Source organism: Anas platyrhynchos, chromosome 1 (assembly GCF_047663525.1).
Source record: "Anas platyrhynchos isolate ZD024472 breed Pekin duck chromosome 1, IASCAAS_PekinDuck_T2T, whole genome shotgun sequence".
NCBI classification, from domain to species: domain Eukaryota; kingdom Metazoa; phylum Chordata; class Aves; order Anseriformes; family Anatidae; genus Anas; species Anas platyrhynchos.
The window spans coordinates 44,122,098-44,146,851 of record NC_092587.1 but is presented as its reverse complement, the minus strand read 5'-3'; the positions used below and the strand labels follow the sequence as shown (position 1 = coordinate 44,146,851).

General features: G+C 44.1%; 6 protein-coding genes across 6 annotated transcripts; 2 read left to right on the top strand and 4 right to left on the bottom strand.

Annotated features, from left to right (window-relative positions):
- Nucleotide 1: 1 nt before the first annotated feature.
- LOC110351446 (histone H1.01) lies at nt 2-914 on the bottom strand. Its single transcript, XM_027453069.3, has one exon. It carries the CDS (start codon nt 877-879, stop codon nt 220-222), a length of 660 nt encoding a protein of 219 aa, XP_027308870.1. The 5' UTR covers nt 880-914; the 3' UTR covers nt 2-219.
- An 11,400-nt stretch (nt 915-12,314) lies between these two features.
- On the top strand, nt 12,315-13,374 carry LOC140002173 (histone H4). The gene has a single exon (XM_072035897.1). The coding sequence runs from the start codon at nt 12,346-12,348 to the stop codon at nt 12,655-12,657; it is 312 nt and encodes a 103-aa protein (XP_071891998.1). The 5' UTR covers nt 12,315-12,345; the 3' UTR covers nt 12,658-13,374.
- Nucleotides 13,375-14,060: 686 nt separating this feature from the next.
- Nucleotides 14,061-14,592, top strand: LOC101795891 (histone H3). Its single transcript, XM_072035834.1, has one exon. It carries the CDS (start codon nt 14,108-14,110, stop codon nt 14,516-14,518), a length of 411 nt encoding a protein of 136 aa, XP_071891935.1. The 5' UTR covers nt 14,061-14,107; the 3' UTR covers nt 14,519-14,592.
- Nucleotides 14,593-18,280: 3,688 nt separating this feature from the next.
- LOC110351439 (histone H3) lies at nt 18,281-18,969 on the bottom strand. Its single transcript, XM_027453177.3, has one exon. It carries the CDS (start codon nt 18,772-18,774, stop codon nt 18,364-18,366), a length of 411 nt encoding a protein of 136 aa, XP_027308978.1. The 5' UTR covers nt 18,775-18,969; the 3' UTR covers nt 18,281-18,363.
- Nucleotides 18,970-19,765: 796 nt separating this feature from the next.
- LOC110351447 (histone H4) lies at nt 19,766-20,774 on the bottom strand. The gene has a single exon (XM_027453280.3). It carries the CDS (start codon nt 20,732-20,734, stop codon nt 20,423-20,425), a length of 312 nt encoding a protein of 103 aa, XP_027309081.3. The 5' UTR covers nt 20,735-20,774; the 3' UTR covers nt 19,766-20,422.
- A 2,786-nt stretch (nt 20,775-23,560) lies between these two features.
- Nucleotides 23,561-24,496, bottom strand: LOC101805370 (histone H1.01). Its single transcript, XM_013092654.4, has one exon. The coding sequence runs from the start codon at nt 24,298-24,300 to the stop codon at nt 23,623-23,625; it is 678 nt and encodes a 225-aa protein (XP_012948108.2). The 5' UTR covers nt 24,301-24,496; the 3' UTR covers nt 23,561-23,622.
- Between the last annotated feature and the right edge of the window lie 258 nt (nt 24,497-24,754).

The window sequence follows — 24,754 nt, the reverse complement described above, 5'->3', positions numbered from 1 at the left end:
CTTTTTCCAAGGGATCGCAAACTTTATTTTTCCCAAGTCTCTACGGCCGGAAGCTCGGCGTCCCGTCCTTCCCACAGCCGAACTCCCCGTCCCACGCGGATAGCAGCGTGTGGTCAGCACGGCTACGGGCGCGGTGACCGAGTGTATCAGCTCTTTTTCGGACAGTAGTGGGTGGCTCTTAAAAGAGCCGTTGGGTTTAAGTATTTCCACTTCAATACTTCACTTTTTGGGCGCTGCCTTCTTTGCCTTGGCTGCCTTTGGCTTGGCAGCCTTGGGCTTGGCAGCTTTGGGCTTCACCGCCTTTGCCTTAGCCGGGCTCTTCGCTGCCGCCGCCTTTTTGGGCTTGGCAGCCTTGGTCGCCTTCTTGGGGCTCTTGGCTGCTTTCTTGGTGGCAGCGGCCGCCGGCTTCTTGGCTTTCTTGGGGCTCTTCTTCACCGCCGCCTTCTTGGGCTTCTTGGCGGCGCTGGCGGGCTTCTTGGCCGCCGGCTTCTTGGGCTTGGCCGCGGCCGCCCGCTTCTTGGGCGCCTTCTCCTTCACCTCGCCGGGCTTCTTGCTGAGGCGGAAGGAGCCGGAGGCGCCGGTGCCCTTGGTCTGCACCAGGGTGCCCTTGCCGACGAGGCTCTTGAGCCCCAGCTTGATGCGGCTGTTGTTCTTCTCCACGTCGTAGCCGCCGGCGGCCAGCGCCTTCTTGAGCGCGGCGAGGGAGAGCCCCTTGCGCTCCTTGGAGGCGGCCACGGCCTTGGTGATCAGCTCGGTGACGCTGGGGCCCGCGGGCTTGCGCGCCTTGGAGCCGCCCGCCGCCTTCTTCGGCTTCTTGCCGGCGGCCTTGGCGGCGGGGGCCGCGACAGCGGGCGCTGCGGCGGGAGCGGTCTCCGACATCGCTGCCGAGACTTCTTCCTAATCAAAAGAAAGTAATTGGGCTACAGTAACCCCGATGCCTGAATTTATAGCGAAGCGGTGATCTGTGATTGGTGCTTTGCAGAGCCCGCCTAACTGTTAGCCAGGAAGAGCTTTTCGTCCTCCGAGTCTGTGTTTCTTCGGAGTTATAAATTCATATTTTTTAGAAAATGCCTGCCGCGAAACCACCCCAGTTTCTTCGGGGAGTAAAGAGAAGAGTGTGAAGTTTCATTCGGGGGAGTTTCTCGCTGTAGACACCCACGATGAGAGAAAAAAGATGCGTTTAACCTCCCGTCGTGCAGCTAGGGAGACCCCGGGGAAGGCGAACTTTTGTTTTTCCTTCTAAATTAAAATAAATCTCGTAGCTATAAAACTTCCCCCATAATGCTGGGGTGTTCTTTAGGGGCTTTTCTCCAGATTAGAACAGGTACCGAGGGGGCAGCTTCAATACTTTTGTCATAAATTGATTTCAAAGAGAAGGAAGTAACACAATTTCATGGCTGAGCTTTGAATATGGATAAAGAATCGGCTCCCTTAACCACATCTTAAACTATTAAGGATACTGTATTTCCACAGAATTTCATGTTTGAGGAAAATAAGAGACCTTCAGACGAATGTATATACTTCTTCAAACTGTCTGGAACTTGTCATGGCTCAATGTCTTTTGTGGTGTGCTGTAAATGAATGGCAGGATTCTGATTATTTTATTATTTTTATTTTATTATTTTTTTATTTTTAATTGGGTCGGAAAACAGTTTGTGTTTATAAACACGAAGCTGTTAATGTCTTGTTAATACAAATAGATTCCGGATAAACTGATAGCTTAACGTCTCATTTACAATACTCTATATTACTATTCTTTAAAACTTGCAGCAGTAAACAGATTTGCAGGGTAAAAAAGTCAAACAGGTATAGATACACAAATAAGTATCACACAATTCTTAAACGTTAATGGAGCAAGCTGAAGCATCACTTACCCGCAAATAAATACAATAAAATGGAATTCTGGCCTCTCTGAACAGAATGAATCAGACTACATTTTAGTTACTGATGTTTGCATATGGACTTTTTTTTTTATAGGATTCATAAAACCTAACACTCTTCTTTAAAGAAAAAGTGTTAGAGTCTTTACAGTTTTTTTTACAAATCCTCATAATATTTAAATAATTTCCTGATAATCCTCATAAATAAGAATCTGCTTTGATTTTCATTTAATTATAAAATCTTGCAAAGTGACAGCAGAAATTAAATCTCTGTCTCTCTTTAAATACTTTTAGTATTTTTAAGGAGTACTACGTATTGTTATCAGTATTTTGGGGTTTAATCAGAAGACAGTAGCCTTGATTGGCTTCAAATTAGAATGCAAACAAACATTTACTCCTTCACTGAGAAGATCAAATTAAGACGAAACCTATTGTTTTGCCCCATACTTTGTAAATACCTGCCATGCAAAACATCAGTGTGCTATTTCAGCACAAAATCATTTCTTCCAGCACTTATACATTTGAGACTCTAGAAGACAAGTAAAATGCTAGAAAAGGCCCTGATATTTAGTTTTCTTGATCAAATGTTGAAGATACCATTACATTTTTCTTAATAGTATGTAGTTTTGGTTGAAATGACGTTAGGGAGAAATGAGATACATTGGAGTAGCTAGAGTGAAAACAATGAACTGCCACCTTCCCTTTTCTTATTCTGATTTGGTTCTATATTTGATTGCTGTGTCTGCATTTATGCCAGCTAATAAATACATTGAAAGTGAGAAGGAGAGGGAGGTAAACGCAGAGGAAAGAAAAAATTAAGCTTTTCTGTACCCTGCTGTAAAAGCCAGATTGAATGGCACCCTGAATTTGGCTGTGAAATCTGCCATGCTTTTCTTGTGAACGTGATGTCATTCGCAGAGAAGCAACCAGAGCACATCCACAGAAACCACAGCTTTTGGGATCTCAGGCTGGTAATCTAAATGAATAGTAGGAATGAGGTTCATGGATGCAAGCAAGGTCGTTGCTAGTAGTAAGATGAAGGCATTGTGCTAATTTTCAAGATTGGTGGGACGGAGATGTCCATGCAGCAGAATCAGGCTGTAAGTGACACAAAAGGGCTGTCAGGTATTCGGATCTGCTTAATGTAACGCACACTTCTGGGAACAAGGCTGGAGGATGCGTAATGTACCTTACTCTGTAGCTCGGATGATTTAAGGCTAGATCTCTACAAGTCAGGCTCAGTACAGGCAAACTGGCCAGGACGCTGGGAGCAGCTGGGGCCGGGCAGCCCCAGACACGGGTCTTGCTCCAGGACCATCCCTCACCTAAGCACCTTGGAGCATGCTTCCCTCCAAGCTCGCTCTTTGCAAATGTCTCCTCAGAGCACCAGCAGATGATTTCCTCCCTCTGCCCTTCAATGGGCTGTAGGTTAGGGATGGAGATAGGAGGCGGAGAGAGGCGGTAGGGCAGTTCTGAGATTTACTCTCTAAACAGCGGCTCTGGCCGGGCTCCCCCCACGCAGGATGTCGGCGGGTGGGGATGGCAGCGCCTGCCCCGAGCCAAGACCTCAGGGAAAAAGATCGCCTCGGCTTTGGTAAGGGAAGATGGTGAAGAAGGTCCCGGTTTGAGGATTGCAAGAAGAATTTTGGACTTCTCCCGGTTTTAGTTCTAGATGAGTCCGTGTTATTTTATTTATTTATTTATTTTTAAATAGTTCTTTTCTCCTGGTGCTGACTTCGGAGTCGCACTTCTCGAGTTCTTTGCTGTTCCCTGTTTGTCTGAGACACGTGAACTCTTGGCAGTTGGCCTCCAGCATTAAGTGTCATCATCCTTTATACTTTATCCTGTTCCTCAACCATCAAACCTGCCCTGTTCTGCCCAAAGCCTTATCCCTGGCCTACTGCTGGGAGACGAGTGTTTTCTTCATCTTACCAATTATTTCTGCAGAAGTTTTAAAGGGTGGGCCTCTAGAAATATGAGGTAGCGTGACAAAGTTAGTTTTTATTTTTTATTTTTTATTTTTTATTTTTTTACAGTTTTATTTCCCTCCCCTGCATGTAGACGTGAATTTTTCCAGTTAATCAGATAAAACCAACTTGTTGGTAGCTCTGACAAGTTTGCTTTTCTGGTTGGCTTTTCTGGATATAGTTGTTAAATGCAACACTGAACCAAAACAACTGTCCTCAGATTTTAGAGACTAATCAAAATCTACTTCAAAAATAGCATGGTTATTGCCCCACATGTTTTACAGATGAGAGAGAAAGATAAATAAAATAATCATCTCAGCACTTAATTTAGCAAATCAATGAGTATGGAACAGAAAACAGTTTTTCAACCTCACAGAGAAATTTCTTACTGCCAAGCAATATTACTTGAAGCAGAAGTTTTTGAGTGAGATGATGATGATAATGATTGATGATGATGATTGATGATGATGATTATTTTTTTTACAGTTTCCATGTGAAGAAACAGGTATATAAATGTTACTCATTTTATACCAGATTTCAACCAAACAGCAAAGATAGAAAATTCTGCCATTTCTCTTTCTCCCTTCCAAGCATCCTGTTCAAACACAGGTTTTGTTTTTCTCCTGCTCAGCACCTCTAACCAATCTCTTTTGTCTCCTTATATTACATAAGCCTTAATTCTTGAAAACAGAACTTAAATTCCAACTATCATCACACAATGTATCCTGACTTCCCTCCTTGCCTACTAGTAGAGGTACTAGTAGAGGTACTAATGTAGATTACAGAAGGTACTACAAAATGCCAATGCAGAGAGGTCCAATGTAAGTATGTTCAAAACAAAAAGAATTCCTATATAAGAAATCATTCCTACAACTGTATAACAAAGGAAGAAACTTTTTTTTTTTTTTTTTCTGTCTTCCTCCCCCCCATCAGGAAGTAAGCTCCACATGGAGGAAAAGCAGATTAGACATTAGACAGATAGAGACAGATTAGATTTACAGACTACAGGGAAACAATCTGGATAAGCTGATTAGCCAAATATAGCTGAAAGACTACACTAATGATATTTACTGTTCTTAGCATGGTGAAGACAAAGAGAAATAATGATCTTTTAATTTAAGCATCCCATTCTGTTGACAAAGGATGTTGTTGCACACATTTAGGTGAGCACCCAAAGATAAAAAGATCAAGAGATATTAGTCAAGTTCCTGCAAATTTCTTGGCATACTGTTTCAGCAATTGCAAAAAATTATATACTATGGAAGAGTTAAGATGTTAAAGAGCTATCAGTGATAAAGTGACCTGTCTTTTATATATATCTCAATAAAACTAACAAAAAATACATCACTGGATGTTAGGGCATCATGCTTCCTAATTAAAGTATCTTGCCTTCTAGTTTACTACCTTAAGTGATGTAACAGCTTAGAAGGTTATGAAAAATGAATTTCCATTTGGTATAAGCCAAGAAACATAGTTCTAAAGATATGCAAGAAAAAAATTGACCCATGGTCAATGGTCTAATCCAGACACTTGGAAAAACACTGTGAGCCATCTCTAGGAAAGAGAATATAAGCAAGTTCTTTTGCAACTGAGTAGTGGTAGGATAGCCACTGCTGCTTTCTTTCTTCATCACATGTACCTTGCCATGATATGTTTTAATCCTTGAGCTCAGGAACAATTCTGGGCACTGCTACACTCAAAGTAGGACAAAGAATGTCTAAGAAAGTGAAATCATAAATATTCACAGAAAGGAAAATAACTTTGAGGACCATCATCTCGCTGAGTTCTTAGAAGTTGAGATATGAGGGTAATGTTCCTACCAAAATCTCTCCATCATAGAAGAATCTAGCTATCTCCCTAGTAGAAGTTTTCATATTTGCTTAGGTTCAGCGAAGCAGGATTGCTGTCAGGGATGCACTCGAGGATAACAACAGTGATTTGTAAGACCACAGTGATTGTAGAATGACAGTTCAGATGAAATTTGGAAAATGTCTCTAGAAATCATTTAGTCTAAACCCCAAGGTCAAAGCATGGTCAGCTCGAGCAGGGGGACGCTATAACTTCTCTGGGCAGCCTGTTCCAACATTTGACCACTTTCACAGTAAAAAACAAACCAAAACAAACAAACAAACAACACTTTTATGTTTAAGTAGATCTTACATTTCAGTTTTTACCAAGTGCCTCCCATCCTGTCACTTAGCAGCACTGAGAAGAGATTGGTTCTGTCTCCTTTACTCCCCCATCAGGTACCTATACGCATGGGTAAAATCTCCCTGAGACATCTCTCCTCCATGCTGAGCAGTCTTAGCTCTTTCAGCCTCTGCTTATATGACAGATGGTCCTCCTATCTCCTTATCATATTTGTGACCATTTGCTGCTCTCACTCCAGTTATGTTCATGTCTCTGTTGCACCAGGGAGCCAAGAATCAGATGCCACTCTCCTGACAGGTCTCATCAGTGCTGAGTGGAGGGAAATGATCACCTCCTGCAGTACTAGTTTGCAAACTGCAGTTATCCGGGTTAAATAGTAAAATGTGTATGCAGATTAATGCTGAATTGTACTCCTGCCACTTTAACTTCTGGTTGTAGAATAGAAGTTGCTACTACTCTGGTTTGGCTTTGTGGTCATGTTGTCCATGGCTGTAGGATTTGTTAAGCTTAGTTGGAGTCTCAGTGAACTGCCACATTAGATAACAATACAAGTCAAAATGAAACAAAAGCCCTGCATCCACGGGTGATCAAAAGGTTGGTACAAGAAAGGGAATTACTCAGAAAAAATAAGGTGATTGGAATATCTAAGAGGGATCTAGTACAGGTTCTGTTTTTCCTCTATCCTTCTATCACATGCACTTCTATCCTGCATGTGAGTAGATAAAAGAAAATCAACAAAGCCAGTCTAGGGAGAAGTGACTCCCCTATCGGCCATCATTGCTGAATATTTGCTAAATAGAAAATAAAACAAGGTTGTATCTTTTCATGAACAAAGCCCCAGATCTCTTTGTCTGCATGTAAAACAGCAGTCTAAATCATCAAAGTGTCCTTTCTGGCTTTGAAAGCCTGTGAAAGAGAAATCCTCACAAAAACATGTTTTATTTCTATCCTCCCTTCACTGAGACTGAAAATTATCATTGATGTCTTTGTTTTGTTTTCAGTAGAAGAAAAAGATGAAGCAGGTAAATAAAGGCAAGAAAAAATACTAGGGGCCTGGAAAGGAAAAACCAAACCAAAACAAAAAAGGTAGCTGAGCCTAGGCCTGATTCTATTTTCCCAGATGCTCAGAAGAGTGCCTTTTGTGTGTTTGTGTTTCAGTCACATTGCAAATACTAACTTGGTGTCAGAGATGTAAATTGAAACTGGGTCATCAATATAGAAAATTTAAGTCTTACCCCTTCAGTGGCAGTGAGGATGTGCATGTTCTTAGGTGTCATTTCTTAAGATATCAAAGGTAGTTCTAACCTATCATGATGAGTGAAGTTAAATAGGAAATTCACCTGTGATAATACTCAGTTCCATTCCTTACCTAGGTGACTACTCTTACTCTTAAGATCTCTAAAGAGCATGGGCAAGAGCTAAGCTACAGGGCTACAGACTCAGCATATCTTGGGAAAGGAATACCTCATTGACATTGAGTTGTACAAGTTACCAGGTCAGCAAAATTCAAAGAAGATATGAAACTGCTCTGTTCCAAAATTAACTTTGTTTTTGAAATTAACTTTAGATTTAAATTAATTTAAAAACAATTTAAATTTATTTATTTAAATTAAATTTGGAAATATTCTCAGTAGAGAATGGAATATTTCTCAATTGCTGCCTGATATATTACAGATTTTCCCTCCATTTCAATTTTACTCAGTTTTGGAAGTTCTCATAAGCACAAAAAATATTGTAAGTGAAACTACTAATCAGGACAACTTTTTCTAACACAAAACAAACATGTACATGCAGTGGGTACAATGTCAAAGGATATAACTATAACCTGAAGTTATATATTTATAGCTTGACAATGAACCAACTATTTTACTAGGTATTAAGGAAAAAACACATGATTATATGTGTGATGAGTATACAACGATTGTTTCTGCATCATACATGGAGATGATCTTCCACTGTAGTCAGGACTGGTATAATCTCATTGTACATGTATGTTTTATGCCTAGCTTTTAGTGCAGACCATCAGGTAATAAGAAGAGGAAAATAAGGGGAAAAAAAAAAAAAAAAAAGCAACAGTAACCATCAGAAGTCTAAGAAGTATTATCTTATAGAAAGGTGCATACAATTGCAGTTACCTGTCTCAAAGAGAAGGCTGAAAACCTGAAATTCCTTCTTGCAAAAAAATATTAAAGATATAATATTAAATATATCTTAAAAATATTAAAAGGAGGGGCGTTAACTTTGCTGAGTGTACATTGTGGGAAATACAAAAAAATGTTATTTGCTGCAGCAAATTAGATGAAGGGAAATAACTTCTAATACAGACTAGAGTGACACACTGGAAAAATGTAGCTTGGGAAGACTGTGAAGTGTCCAAGAGTCAGTGATACTAAGCAAGTGTCAGAAATAAAAGGGGTATGATTAACTGTTGATAATGGGTGGAGGGCAACAAATAAATGCTGATGTCTAAATATTGGTAATCATCACAGAACTATAGATCAGAGAAAATCTGCATGTGCAAGGGAAGAGTGCACTACACTTTGCAATTAGGAACATTTTTGGAACAATCTCCCACAGCATTTTCATTTGGGGTCTGAGGGAATATGGGCAGGATCAGCAGGCCATTAGATGTTTGAAAATTGGCTGTAGCATGGGGTCAAAGCACTGCAGTTAACAACTCAATATCAGTGGACACTCATAAAAGAGAAGAAATTCCCATGACTGGATACTTGGTATAATTTGGTGTTTTCAGTAATAACCTGGATGACAAAACAGAATGGCTTGTGTGGTAGACACTAAGTTAGATAGAAGGTAGAAAGAGACAAAAGTAAGATATTTCATTCCAATAGACTTTAATAAACTTGAAGATTGGGCCAAGATAGAATTTACGCAGTCTGTCAAAGAGAAATATAAAGCAGAACAGATACTTGCATCAGCATGGTCTGGGAAATGACTGGCTGGAGCCTCCCTTCAAAGGACCTGGGGCTTAAGGTCATCTTTCCCAGGTACTGGGTGTTTAAAGGGAAGCCTGTTGCTGTGGCCAGAGCCTAAGAATAAATAAAATTCTGTAAGCAGCTGGGGTTTCAAAAACAAAACAAAACAAAACAAAAAAACAACAACCCGCCTCCCACATCTGGGTTTCCAACCAAAATATTAATGAAACAAAGACAAAAGCACAGCAGTAGTGTCTGGAGACACTGACACAATGCATACCATCATTTTACAGACTTGGCCTCCTCCAAAAGCAGAGAGCCCAAGACAAAATTCAAGACATTTCTGCTGGCATGCCCACAGTAGATTCATTTCTTGGAAAACTATGCCCCAGAATGACTCCTAGGATTGAACAGTACTTCAGCTGCTTTTAAGTATTTACAACTCCATAGGAGCTGGCAGAGTTCAGGAAGAAAACTTATTGCCCAGTGCAGCTCTGCAGGATCCCAGGCAAGGGAAAATCTTAACAGTCTCTGCTGTGTAGGAAACTTCATGCTTACAATGCTTTCATTAAAGGTTTTTCTAGCTTAATCAATGGTCAATATATCAGGAGACCTGTGCTACTTCAAGTGCCAGTTTAGGAAGCAAAATCAGAATTTAAGAGAAGCAGTTAGTATCAGCAGAGTTCGTGAGCAGGTGTAGGATATGCATGGTGTGCTACAGAGCTTTGACATCTATCTACCACCCTGCTCCTGGAAAACCACTTGAAGCAACTGTTGGTGAGATCTGACTGGGCTCAATCCTTTTTTCTTCCTGGAAGAAACCCAGAGCCCAGGGAGGACAACATGGATGGGCAAGGTTATACCTGTCTCAATTTATTGCCCTGTCCCTTCTCTACTGTTTCCTAAAAGAGCTTCATGTGAGGAACTAGGTACGCTAATATCTTCCCAACTCCCCAGTACTGGTCGAGGAGTTCCCCTGGTCTTTCTTCATAGAGGTATTCAGCTACACCAGCTATTCAGTGAGCCTGCCAGCACCAGCCCATGCCTAGGTAGCCTGGGGGAATTGCCAGGCTGCAATCACGAGTGCATATCTCTTAAGACTGTGGAATCGTGGAATCATAGAATCATAGAAACACAAGGATGAAAAGGACCTACAAGATAATTTAGTCCAACTGTCCTCCTGTCACCAATGCTATCCACTAAGCTATTAAATAGTGTAGTGGCAGGGGAAAGAAGAACCTATATATTTCAGCTAGCCTGCAGCTTGTGTATGGTGAGGCCATTGGAAGCCTTCTCCTTACAAGGTAGACACATCAGATTTACTAATCCAGAGGCATGCTAGTCTGGCCATGACCTTCAGTCCTGAGAGCTGTTATGTTGCTGTGTGTGAGAAACACCCTACAAAGTGTGTTTTTGTAATTCTAACACAAACAGTCCTGTCCAGGCCTCTGAAGGCTCCTACCTGGGACTCCTGAAGGCTTGTAACCTGTAGAAAGACTACACAAACTACAGGTCTCCCTATTTTCTTCAAGGTTTCCTTTTTTTTTTTCCCCCCAGCTTTTGCACCCCAGACTTCATTCCTTTTCTTCTCTCCCCTGGTGGTGGTTTTGGCTGAATCTTGGGGTATGCATGCACAACATACAGGACATTTTTTGGTTTGCTTTAGTTTGTATTTTCGGTTCAATTGAAAAGTGTTTCAGACTATGTACCATGGCATCAGCACCACAGTGATAGATTTATTTTTAAGCTCAGGATTAAATTAAAAACTGTATATTCTAATTACTTACTCTAAAGTTATCAATGCATACATAAAACCCTCCAGCCCTATCAAATAGTGCTATAGTTTAAACACATATGAAAAACTACATTAGTTAACTAGAGGATGAAAAATTAAAAAAAAAAAATAAAATAAAATAAAATAAAATAAAATAAAATAAAATAAAATAAAATAAAATAAAATAAAATAAAATAATAAAAAAAACACAAGCAAAGCAACAACACAAAGAGAATATAAGTGTGGCAGTCAAAATCTTACAGATGGAAACCAAAAAATCCAGAGTACCTATCACATGGATGGATAGCAAGTGTTGTCAGCACACCAGAATCATTTGCTTCTGTCTCACAAAATCCAATCTGTCTTGATTCCATCTTGCTGTGAATCTTTCCTTAGTATGCATTTGTACTAAACATTCAAAAAATGTTTAATCTTGCAAGAGCACTGTCACTACTACGTATTGGCTGGTGTCGCGGAGCAGAAGGGAAAGGCTTCTGAAATGTTGTGTTCTGTTGATAGCAAGGCACTACTAAGTGAAGTAAAGACAGTATGACCTATCAAACAAACAAAAACCTTACACAGTACTAGAATCTTCCTTTAGGTTAGTAACAGCAGAAAATGCCCAAGATGCTTACTGTTTTGTGACTTGACAGGAACTGAAGCAAGCAAAATTTTTATTTTTATTTATTTATTTTTAAGTATTGTACTCGCATTGCCTGTTAACTCCTCCCAGGGAGAGAAAGGAGATATTAATAAGACTACGGCAAATCTACGGGAATTTAGATTACACCTAATTATATTACAATTTAGATTATACCAGAGTATACCAACATCACTTGGTACCTCTGGAAGAGCAAGCACAGTTGGTACAGCTTAGATAAAAACTGTAAATGCTTCTACTAGGTGCAGTATAGCAGTTGATTAGAAGGTTTTAGTGAGGGATGGTTCACATTGGAAGACAGGAAAAAAGATAATTCCCTTTTTTTTTAGCATACAGCTTTTCTGCGGTAATGCATATTAGATAGGCAGGAAAAAAAATCAAAACAATAGCAACAATGGAAATATGGTAAAAGGTAAGAGAAAAAGAACTCACGTTAGTAAGTGCAAATGAGCAAAATAAAGGTGAACACCAAATATAAATATAAATATAAATATAAATATAAATATAAATATAAAAATGAAAAGATTCAATTCAGTATTCTGGTTAATGTGTGTATATAGACTCAAACTTAGTTATGTAAACATGGGGAAAGGGTATCACAGTCCCCTTTTTAGAAACAAGAGCTGGAAACCAAAAGGCAAAAACAATATTTTAGAAAATCTGACAGCACAAATGTTGTGAAAAAAGCTCCAAAGTACAAAGCCTGTATGGCAGGATATCAAAACATGAAAACTTTTGAAGAAAAGTTCATCAGTCTGAAATATAAACAAAAGAAATGACTAAATGAACAACAGCACGAAATTAATAGGAAGTCAAAGTAACTTAAACCTCAGTCAGTGAGAGAGAAGAGAAAGCAAAAACGGCGGGAACCCTGCCCTGTGCCGGCCGCAGTCCCCAATCAGGTCGGCTCCCCCGCTATAAAGGGCGCGGCGCGGCAGCGGGCCGCTCACAGCTCGGCTCAGGCAGTAGCAGCGGCACCATGTCCGGCAGAGGCAAGGGCGGGAAGGGGCTCGGCAAGGGGGGCGCCAAGCGGCACCGCAAGGTGCTGCGCGACAACATCCAGGGCATCACCAAGCCGGCCATCCGGCGCCTGGCGCGGCGCGGCGGCGTCAAGCGCATCTCGGGGCTCATCTACGAGGAGACGCGCGGCGTGCTCAAGGTCTTCCTGGAGAACGTGATCCGCGACGCCGTCACCTACACCGAGCACGCCAAGCGCAAGACGGTCACGGCCATGGACGTGGTCTACGCCCTCAAGCGCCAGGGACGCACCCTCTACGGCTTCGGCGGCTAAAGCGCGCAGCCAGCTGCTTCTCGGACCCTCTCGACACCCTAAAGGCTCTTTTAAGAGCCGCCCACCTTCTCTTCAGAAAGAGCTGTGTTACTTTAAATGTACTGAAAGAAAGCTTTACATATCTATACCTTGACTGTTGAAAGTCGTTTAAGTCTTAGATTGTTTACTAGTCAGCCTTAAGTGAGATGTACTTAAGCACCCAGTTACTAGTTTTGTTTCGTGGCTTGACTTCTGTTAAGTCAGATAAGTGAACAAGAGAATGTACAGTGTAACTGATTTCCCCTTCAGCAGTGTAACGGGAATCTTAAGGTTAGGATTGGCTTATTTCCCGAAAGATAAAATAGGCCGGATATCAGAGGTGAACCCCCCTTAATTTACTGCTCTAGGCTTGGAGCTTTGGATCAGCCCAGGGGCAGGTCTGCTGCGCCCAGCAGGGGCCTCCTCTGCAGGGCTGTTCTCAAACGCTGAGTAAACAAAGAGCGGATGTAGGCAGCTATTTATATTTAAATCACGTTGTTCCCTGTGCTGCCTTACAGCAAAAGGAAGTGTGCTGAATGGAGGAGGGGGAGAGGGGACATGCCCACAGCTGCTCGTCCCCTGAACACCTCATAAGCACGCAAATGCTGGAATGACCCCAAGTGTCCGAACGTATTTTTTCAGAAATCATCTCAAACGATCTGTATGTGAAGTGTATTAAAACTTGTACCGTCTCGTCTTTCAATGGGGAGCTGTTGAAGCCTGAGCAGTTCCGTGCATCCACTTTTCATCAGCGCTCTTCATTTCGCTCAGAAACCCGTCCCCGTTTCAGGATCCCTCCCGGCTGGGGAACGTAGCACAGAAATAAGCGTGCTTATTATAGCATGCTTTATAGTACCCTCCATACTAAAGTTCTGTGTTCAAAATCTCATTCCTTGGATTAGAGCATCTTCACTTACACTTCATATCAGTTGGAAAGCATTTAGCACACACGATGCGGTATTAATTTGTACTAGCTCAGGACTAAGTTCTCTTAATGAAAGGATCTGTTGTAAGGGGTCCTGTTGAGAAAAATCTGGAGCACGCTTTATGTTCAGAGCTCGGGTGCAAGTGAGTTGAGAGAAAAGGAACGCGAATGTCCCATGTGGTTGGGAAAGCGTAACAACGTCTTTCCCGCAGACCGCTGCGAGTCTCCATTTTGGAGATACAACGTGGAGATCTCCATCCCTAAGGAACAGACGCGGCCGAAAGCAACAGCGGCGACTCCGAGGAGGGGGAGGGCAGGCGCCGCTGGCCGGTTAGCGAAGAGGCGCGCTTTCGAGGCGGGCTTTTTGAATTTGAAAACACCCAATGAAGCCGCAGCATTCCTGCCAGCCAATCGAGGAGCGGGGCACGCTATAAGAGCGGCCGCGGAGCCGCAGCGCTCCCATCGCACGGCTCCCCTTGGAAGCGGCGGCTCGGCAATCGGCAGGCGATGGCGCGCACGAAGCAGACGGCGCGTAAGTCGACGGGCGGGAAGGCGCCCCGCAAGCAGCTGGCCACCAAGGCGGCCCGCAAGAGCGCGCCGGCCACGGGCGGCGTGAAGAAGCCGCACCGCTACCGGCCCGGCACGGTGGCGCTGCGCGAGATCCGCCGCTACCAGAAGTCGACGGAGCTGCTGATCCGCAAGCTGCCCTTCCAGCGGCTGGTGCGCGAGATCGCGCAGGACTTCAAGACCGACCTGCGCTTCCAGAGCTCGGCCGTGATGGCGCTGCAGGAGGCGAGCGAGGCCTACCTGGTGGGGCTCTTCGAGGACACCAACCTGTGCGCCATCCACGCCAAGCGCGTCACCATCATGCCCAAGGACATCCAGCTCGCCCGCCGCATCCGCGGGGAGCGCGCCTGAGGCTCCTGACCCACCTTCCCGGTCCTTGGTCCTCAACTTCATCCCTGCACCCTAAAGGCTCTTTTAAGAGCCACCACTTCACCACTTGAGAGAGCTGAGACACTATTTGAATACGTGACAGTCTTAGAGTTCTTTCACGGTATTGTACATTTTAGACTCTTTTATAAGTACTATTAAACCTTGCATCTGTTTAGTTTCCCTTACCTGAGCTCTGCAGTTTATTATCGATAGTCCAGAGGGGAAAAAAAAGTTTAAATGTTTCTTAGGAGTATCCCATTGGGTTTTTAAGTAAACTGTGTTATGTGCTGTTTTAGTTGAGGGGCTTGGAAATATATCTGTTCGGCTACACTGAATTAGAAATTGTGAGAAAATTAGCAAATGAGATATTCATTAAGCATGGCGAGAACTATACCGTTCATTTAAAAAAAAAAAAAAAAAAAGTGGCAGTATTGTCCCCTGCACGGGTTACTACAGTTAAGGAACATGGAAGGCATGGTCAGTGTTAGTACATCGAAGATAAGCATAACACTTTTTAAATTTTTTTTAATTTTATTAATGTGATTGATACAAATGTACTGAGTCACTACTTAAAAGAGGGTATAGTGTAAGACTTAAGACTTTATAAGGTATGTAAGAGTCCTACTTATTTGTGCATCACGTGAATAAAATAAAAACTAGTTAAGAAATCCTTATGTTAGGGATAATAGGAAACCGAAGCAAGTGAATTTATTTGTTCTTTGTATTCTCAGTGTTGTTTGCCTGACTTGGAGAAATCCGGCTGGAGTACTGTAAAGCAGCGAGGCTGGGAAAAACAAGCTAGAAGCTGGAGGATGCTCCTGGGAAAGGTTGCTGTCTCCCCCATCCGTCCCTCCCCCACCGCTCCGTTCTCCTCGCCCATCTCTCTCCCACCCCCCTCCCTCCCCCTGCCCTTCGCAAAGAGGAAGCGCTGGCACAGGAGGAATATTTGTGGTTTTCATTCGGACCAAAAGAGCTAGGGGAGGGGAAGCAGCTGCCAAGCCTTTAAGTCTTGTAGGAAACATCTTTACATGGCTTCGAGAATTGAGGACGAGAGTTTGTATTTGATTCTAAAAAGAAGGTAGAGTCAGAAGAGGAATACAATGTGAGATCAACGTTTATTAGAATTTTGGTTTAGTGCAAGATTTTTGTAGACAGGAAGTTACAGTTGGCCTCTAGCTCACTTTCATTTTCCAGTTTATCTTGTCTAGTCTTGCAGTCTATCTGTTCAACATCTCACAACAGTCACCATTTATTTTCATTCACAAATAAAACACTCAGATTACTGTGATTTTGATTCTTATGGAATCTTTTCCTCTGCTCTTGATCATACAGTCTGGCCTATCGAATATGCTTCTGTAAATGTTATCCAATCTGATCTGAAATGAAATTGAACTACTTGAGGATGGCATCTGGGGAAACCTACAGTAAATTTCACAGGGCGTTTCAGAAACACTACACAGGAGGTAAAACATACCCAATACAAGGAATATTCTCAATGATATTTTAGATATGAAAGGGATGGGGACTAGAAAACAGCAATGTTTTTTTTTTTTTTTTTTTTTTTTATGAAGGTCACATGTAGGGTAGCAATACATACATACAGACATACATATTTTATATGTATACACGAATGTCCATACGCATACATGTGTATATATATATGCATATGTTTTTCCTTCACACAGTATCTATCATCTTTATTTCCAAATTCCCTCTCTCTCAAAACAACCTGGATTTTTCTTTTTTTTTTCCCTTTTTTTTTTCTTTTCTGTGGTTCTGATCTGTTCTGCTGTATTGATAAAAGAAGTGAAAGAAGAAACTACTCTCTTTGCACAATAACACTTGCACAATAAGGGGTGAAAATTTGATTAAATGGAACTGCTTAAGCTAGAGTAATATATAGACTGTGCCCATAAGTGTAATTTAAAAGGAATTATTAACTATGTATCTGACTATACTCTAAGACTTTGGACAACAGGCTACATACTGTTTGTTCTTCTTGTTCCATGTTGGCAAGAGATTCGTTGCTGAAATGACTTAAGTTTGTAGCCAAGTACCACTTTGAGGTTAGAAAAGGTTAAAATGTCAAAGCAGGCAGCCTTGTTACATATGAAATTAAATGAAGGGGAAGATAAGAGGGGAATAAAAACTACCTCGCTGCCTATGTACAGTGCCATGCCTGATCACAGAGTGGAGCCTGCATTGATAGTAGTCCATGGAAGCTAATTGCTACAGTGAATGGGGAAATTTTTCATCACAACTGATGATTAGTTAATATCTTTGTTCCCAGGTCATGTATCTGCAGTATCTATCAAAACTGACCCAAAAAGAATAGCTATGATGAGTTACAAAAGACAAAACTTGAAATAAAACAGTGCAGCATTTTTATATTTATTTATATATATATTTTTTTTTCTGTCCAGTGAATGTAATATGCTCTAGAACAACCAAAATACAAGAAAGAAGTCAGGCTATGATTTTGTTCCCTGACTTGAGAGAACATGAAACTTCTATTCACTTCCAAATTGTAAATTAAATATTACTTCTCACTTCATGATTTTACAATAATGAGAAATGCTTGTTACGACATACCATAAAACCTCAATTCCAAAAACTGCCAATATTTTTTTTTCTGTATCTTTTGAGTTTCATTTACTTTGTCTCAAAATTACTTTAGAAATTTTATTATGTTATTTACATGTAAATAGGCATGAAATCTGTGGTTTATATATATATGTATACACACACACACATATTCTATTCCTAAGTAAAAATCAAAAAACAGTAGATCCTTTGTCCATTCCCTTTATAATTTGGTAACTTTTAATCTCTTTACTTCCTTTACAACCTAATCTCAAAATAAGGACAAAAAGATAAATGTGTTGGGCGAGTTATTTTATTTTTTTATTAATTGGGGGGAGGGGAGATAGGGGGAAGCACAAGAAGGAAATCCACAACCTCATTCTGGGCTGATTACTACAGTCAATGTATGTTGCCATCTCCTTTTCTCATTTCTTGTTATCTCTGTGTGTTCTCTGGGACTGTAAAGCACAGCAAGTTACGTCTTAAGAATCCTCTAAGTGCAACAGGTGACTGCTCTGACAGGGTAGCACCCTTTGCTGCTAGCCCATGTTCAGTGCCATCCCAGGTTTAGTGTCATACCCCAGGTAATGAACTGGGAGCTCTCACAACTAAGGGAGAAGGGGAAGATGTTTTTCAAGTTAACAGGAGAAATTCCTATTTCTCTGTTAGAAATCCAAAGCCTCATACAAGACCTCTGAATGTGTCAGTGAAGATTTGAGCTAAGGCAAGTCCTTATATGGGAGATGTTCTTACCTGAGAAAGCCATGTATACATTCATCTATGCTACCACTGCCTGCTATTTAATCCTAGAATTCTAATACTGCTCAGTATTTTTTCCCGACTGCTTAAGAGTGCCTATCTGTTCATTAATACATATGGAAGTGCAAGTTCAAACAGATTATATATGTTAATTATTGGAAAAAAATAATCAGTCTTCACTCTTAATATTTTTATAAATCTCTTAATAAAACAGAAATCCTCAGCACCTCAAAATACTCGGGAAATACATGAAATATCTTTATACAGGCACTAAGTTAACAAGAATCTGGAGGGCAGGGGTCTCAAACCCAGTGCTGCAATTTGGAAAAAGACCAAGTATTTCAAGTTACTATTTCTAAAAACTACTTAAGAACGGTGCTACAGCTCTTTTTATTGTGCATGGAGTGGCTCTTAAAAGAGCCTTTGGGTCTGAGTGCAGCCTCCTCTGCCGCAGCAGAAGAGGTGGAAGGGCTGAGTCAGGAGCCTCAGGCGCGCTCCCCGCGGATGCGGCGGGCGAGCTGGATGTCCTTGGGCATGATGGTGACGCGCTTGGCGTGGATGGCGCACAGGTTGGTGTCCTCGAAGAGCCCCACCAGGTAGGCCTCGCTCGCCTCCTGCAGCGCCATCACGGCCGAGCTCTGGAAGCGCAGGTCGGTCTTGAAGTCCTGCGCGATCTCGCGCACCAGCCGCTGGAAGGGCAGCTTGCGGATCAGCAGCTCCGTCGACTTCTGGTAGCGGCGGATCTCGCGCAGCGCCACCGTGCCGGGCCGGTAGCGGTGCGGCTTCTTCACGCCGCCCGTGGCCGGCGCGCTCTTGCGAGCCGCCTTGGTGGCCAGCTGCTTGCGGGGCGCCTTCCCGCCCGTCGACTTACGCGCCGTCTGCTTCGTGCGCGCCATCGCCTAACAGCCACCGAGCAGGCTCTGCGAGCAGGGCACCGCAGCTGCTAGCGGAGCACCGCTATTTATAGAGCCGGCCCATCGCTGATTGGTCGAGAGGAGCGCTATCCTCATTGGGTACCTTGAGATCCCGGCCCGAGCCCAAGGAAGGTGGATGCGCCGCTGCCTGCCCCTCTCCCCCCTCCTCCTTCTCCCCCAGTCCCGGCGCACTCCGTGTTCGAACCGGGGTGTGGGGGGGGGAGGGGGTCGGAGGGGCTGCATTTCAGATACAGCGCTCACATCGCTTTTGCTTCTCTGGCTTTCCCTCTCTCCCGGGTTCCTGACAGGTTAAGAGCCGTGTGGAGGCTCGAAGAAGATGCAGTTTTATATAAATAAGCTTAATAGTTTCTTTTGGTGATCTGATTACAGAATAATAATAATCATACTACTACTACTATTATTTTATACATCCCCCCCTTTTACAGTAACAGGCACGCTAACCTTACAGCCTCTAAGAAAAATCCCCTAGTTTCCCAGAGACAAATGCCTAGGAAATCCTATACTTGCCACAGCTACAAATTTTCATTATGTTATGAGCTGTAACAATGAATATGGGTCTTTTCAGTTACTTTTCTTACGTCATTTACTTGTTGCTAAAGGAAGTCAACATGAGAGATCATAAGAATTGTCAACTAAATTCTTCACTGAGAAATTTTAGACAAGGGTCATTCTGGTCTAATGAAAAGCACTTTGGAATAGACTGATTTCTTTTGGCTCTACTCCACTGGTGAGAACTTAATCTGTAAGAAACAGAGAAATGACCACAAGCATCTACTGACAGCCATTTGAGTCGACTTTTGTAACAAATATTTTTATATAAGTATGAAAGATTTTATTTATTTATTATATTTGATCTTCTTCTATGATGAAATGAAGAAAACATTAATACTTCCTCGAAAACTCAGTTGGGAGGGAGAGCTGCATAATGACAAGAGCCTGTGGACAATTCTCCTTTTGATAAAATAACGGATGGGGATTATTTTTTATTAAGATGTGTTGCCAGGTGCATGAGGGAGAAAATTGGAAATATATATATATTTTTTTTCCAAAAATCTGCATTAAATACTACACGTGAAAAGGACTTTTAAAAATAATTAACATAGAACTGAAACCAGATTACAGTTAAAAAATTTAGAAGTTATGAGAAAAGAAACATTCATCTTTTCTTACATTAGCTTCCCTTTTCCTGTAAATGCAGATAACCTATACTTAGATATAAAAAAAAATAAGGAATAATACATTGAATAGTATTCCAGATTACACATAGATCTTTGAAAATGAAAAAAAAAATTGATTAGGAAATCATTGGTCACGAAACACTAAATTTTGGCAGCGTGCTCAGCTATCACAGGGGAATTAATAAGGCTTTCACAGAGCACAAGCAGCTTTGCTATTAACGTTGGGAAAAGGACGAAACTGCGATTACCATAAATTCTTCAGAAACAGTAACTGTCAATACAAAGGAAGGCTACAATAAGCAATAAATGTAACACACAGCTCTTTCAAAGAACACGTACAATGTCACAGCTCTTTCTGAAGAGAAGGTGGGCGGCTCTTAAAAGAGCCTTTGGGGTGTCGAGAGGGTCCGAGAAGCAGCTGGCTGCGCGCTTTAGCCGCCGAAGCCGTAGAGGGTGCGTCCCTGGCGCTTGAGGGCGTAGACCACGTCCATGGCCGTGACCGTCTTGCGCTTGGCGTGCTCGGTGTAGGTGACGGCGTCGCGGATCACGTTCTCCAGGAAGACCTTGAGCACGCCGCGCGTCTCCTCGTAGATGAGCCCCGAGATGCGCTTGACGCCGCCGCGCCGCGCCAGGCGCCGGATGGCCGGCTTGGTGATGCCCTGGATGTTGTCGCGCAGCACCTTGCGGTGCCGCTTGGCGCCCCCCTTGCCGAGCCCCTTCCCGCCCTTGCCTCTGCCGGACATGGTGCCGCTGCTGCTGCCTGAGCCGAGCTGTGAGCGGCCCGCTGCCGCGCCGCGCCCTTTATAGCGGGGGAGCCGACCTGGTTGGGGACTGCGCCGGCACGGGGCGGAGCCTGGGGTTCGCTCCCGCCGAATGTTCCCGCCGCTGGTTTAGCGAGCCCCAATCGCACAAAAATTCGTGAGACTTGTTCTGTTCTTCCCAGGGCTTTTTTTTGGTGTGTGGTCTTTTTTTTTTTTTTTTTTTTTTTTTTTTTTTTTTTTTTCCAGATTAAAAATGTATCGGGTAAGATATACCTGTAGAAGCTTTTCTTTTTCCTCTCCACGCCCCCCCAAGCCTGCTACATGACGATGAGTTGGAACTAAAATCTCGATCATATAAGGGTATCCTGGTTACTGCAACTCTGAAATTTCTCTATCAACTGTAATTTGTATTTCAAAATATGGGTACGTAGTTTGTATTGCAATTGAACCTCTTCGACTAATTTTCCAGTAGCATTGATTATTATATATGGATATAGTGTTTAAAAAAACTGCTCCTCGATTTTTAATGGAGTGTCTTGCAGCAAAATCTGTCCAATAGCATTTCTAAGAATTTTTTCCTCCTCCTTGAATAATCTCTATTTCCTGCCTTTTCTGAGCGTTCCTTCAATGAAAGTCTAACAACAAAAATGTACATTAAACGAGAGAGTTTAATCTTTATTTACTGCATTTTAGTTTCTTTTTTTATGACTAAATGTGTTCTTTTGAGAAATAGTTGCATAATATTTTCCATTCCGATGGTAGTATAAACACATATTTAGCTATTTTTTTAAAGAGGCTGAAAGATTAAAGACCTAAAAACAAGTTGTTTTTATACTTCGGGGGAGTGTATTTACTTCTTACTTTGCTTTCTTTTGGAGTGGAAAATGTGCTGCGGTATTACTGTTGCAAGCAGTATTTATCAAAGATCTCGGCGACAGACATTAAGTAGCTGGCTTTCTAGATACAAAGGATCACAAATGAAAAAAATGTTTCCATTATTGAGTGTTTGCTGCCCTCTCATGGACATTTTTTTATTCCCCCCTCCTTTCAAGCTGAAAGGCTTCATATAATGTATCCTCCCATAAAGATATCACAAAACATTGATCTATGAAAAATATGCATTTTCGGCCTGTGATTTTACGTGTTCCTTCCCACCACCACCGCCCCCATTCTCTCTCATTGCACAGCTTTTTGTTTGACGGTACCCAGTCAAATTCCACTCCTTTTTAACAAGGTGTAGGCGGCTGGAGAATCACATCGGACCCAGTCTGATCGAGTCAGTGCCAGCAGTCGGGTGAAACCCTCTAAAATTAATTGGTGTGACACCCGACAGCCTTCATTTACGGTAACCATGAGAGCATGTTAGGCACACACTTTCACTGCAAAGGCACACGCATCTCAGCTCAGGAATTTGAGTTATCAGGATGCAGGGACGTGGCCCAAGAATCTTAGAAAAAAAAATAAAGAATGTGATGTGTATGCGGGTTTCTACGTTATATAGGGAAAGAGGCAATTTCAAATAAGGGCCAAAATGTCAGCTGTATTCTAGGTAGACATGCAGAAGAAGCATAAGATAAAGTTTTCAGGAAAATGTATTTATTTTAAGACACTTTCCACAACCACAAATCGGGAAGGGTCTATTTTGTATTCATTACATTTTAGCACAAGGACTTAGGACGTCTATTATTTATTTATTTATTTTTTTTAGCAACACAGTAATCAGGTCTCAATTTCTTCTCTAAATTGCAGGGACCCCATTTTGGGTTAATCACTTCGGATTTACGAACTACTGACTTGAGATCAACCGTTTTTGTTGAGAGCTGAACAGGTGATTCTACGAAATTCTTCCTTCTGCTGGGGAAACACTGATACCAGAGCCATGACTAGAAGCGAGGAAAGAGCTTTCCCGTCCCTTTTCCTTTCTCCTGCCACAGCTAAGGATAGGGAAAACATCCTTTGAATGCGGTGAAGGCGGCGGGAGGAGGGTACGGTCAAATCGCCGGGAAGAGGCGGGGGCAGCGAGTTTGGGGGGCAGGCGGGGGGATGCTTCGAGCCCCCGCGGGTTCCTACAGTGCCCGTAGCAGTTTTAAGGGACACAGCCTCAACCGGAGAGCGGGGACGCGGGCAGCTCAAGGGCCGTCGAGGAACACCCCCGTGCCGCCGGCAGTCCCCTCACCCTACGACTTCAAGGGGGGGCAGATATAGACTGGGAGTGAAAAAGCCCTCAGCTGTGAAGCAGGCTCGTACCAGGAAGCTCATAAACCTCTTCCTCTGCGGGAAGAACGTAAAACCCCGCCTGTCGGATTAGAGACGGGGCGTCTGTTTAACCCGAAAACTCCCGTGCACCAGCAAAGCCCGAGAGGCGCAGCCAATCTACGCGCAGCGCGGGCTTTTCGAAATGGGCACAGCTCCTGGGGTGCGGGCGGGAGCGGCCCCGAGCGCGCCCCCCCCCCCTCCCTGCGCAACTCCCGGGCTGACAAGGGACGGAGCAGCGCCTGCGAGAGCTGCCTCCCGCTGCGGGCCGGGCCGGTGAGCGCTGCCCGAAGCACAGCGGGTTCGGGATCGTACCCGGGGGGGCGTCCCGCAGCTGCCCTGGAGGTTTGTTGCACCGCGCCCGCGCTGTCGGGCTGCAGCGAGCGGTACCGCGCTCTGCCGGAGCTGCCCGCGGAGAACAAGGACGCGGAAGCAGCTGTGTGCACCGTTATCTGAGGGACTGCCGGCAGCAGTAGTGCCGGAGTACGGAAGTTACACCAAGAACCACATAAAATAGTAAGAAACAGTGTTTCAGCTCTTTTCGTGAAAGGTTGGGTGGCTCTTAAAAGAGCCGTTGGGGGTTGTCTGCAAGGCAGACGGGAGTTTTTCAGGACCGTTTACTTCTTCTTAGGCGCCGCCTTCTTTGCCTTGGCTGCCTTTGGCTTAGCCGTCTTGGGCTTGGCAGCTTTGGGCTTCACCGCCTTTGCCTTAGCCGGGCTTTTTGCAGCCACTGCCTTTTTGGGCTTGGCAGCCTTGGTCGCCTTCTTGGGGCTCTTAGCCGCCTTCTTGGTGGTGGTAGCAGCCGCCGGCTTCTTGACTTTCTTGGGGCTCTTCTTCACCGCTGCCTTCTTGGGCTTCTTGGCGGCGCTGGCGGGCTTCTTGGCCGCCGGTTTCTTGGGCTTGGCCGCGGCCGCCCGCTTCTTGGGCGCCTTCTCCTTCACCTCGCCGGGCTTCTTGCTGAGGCGGAAGGAGCCAGAGGCGCCGGTGCCCTTGGTCTGCACCAGGGTGCCCTTGCTGACAAGGCTCTTGAGCCCCAGCTTGATGCGGCTGTTGCTCTTCTCCACATCGTATCCACCAGCAGCCAGCGCCTTCTTGAGCGCGGCAAGAGACAGCCCCTTGCGCTCCTTAGAAGCAGACACAGCCTTGGTGATCAGCTCGGTGACGCTGGGGCCCGCAGGCTTGCGCGCCTTGGAGCCGCCCGCCGCCTTCTTCGGCTTCTTAGCGGGAGTTGCCTTGGCCGGAGCCGGAGGAGCGGCGGCCACATCGGGCGAAGCGACGGGAGCGGTCTCAGCCATGGCGCCTCCTGCGGAGCCGGCAGAACAATGGCGCGGCCGCCGCCGCCGCCCCTTTTATAGCAGCGCCGCGCGCGCTGATTGGTGCGGCCCGGCCCGGCCCGGCCCCGCCGCGCTCCTGCATCGCCCCCGGGCGCCTTCGCCTCCCAAACTCGTCGTCCCTGCTCCGTGCCGGCAGGGAGTGGGGCGCGGGCGCTGCCGGCGTTTCTCGCTGCAAGGAGGAAAAACGAACGACCTGCGACCCGAGAAGCCCCGCGGCGCGGGGCCGTTCCTACGCAGGGACAGGGAAACTTTGGCTTTGTCTTTTAGATTAAAACCCACCCAGCCCCGAGCTGGCACAGCCCGCGGGCATCCTGCGGTCTGGGAGGTCCTCTCCAGAGCAGGGCCAACACCGGAGTTGGTCCAAGGGCTGGAAGCCGCGCAGAGCGGCGGTAACCGCGAGGAAGTAACGCAGCGG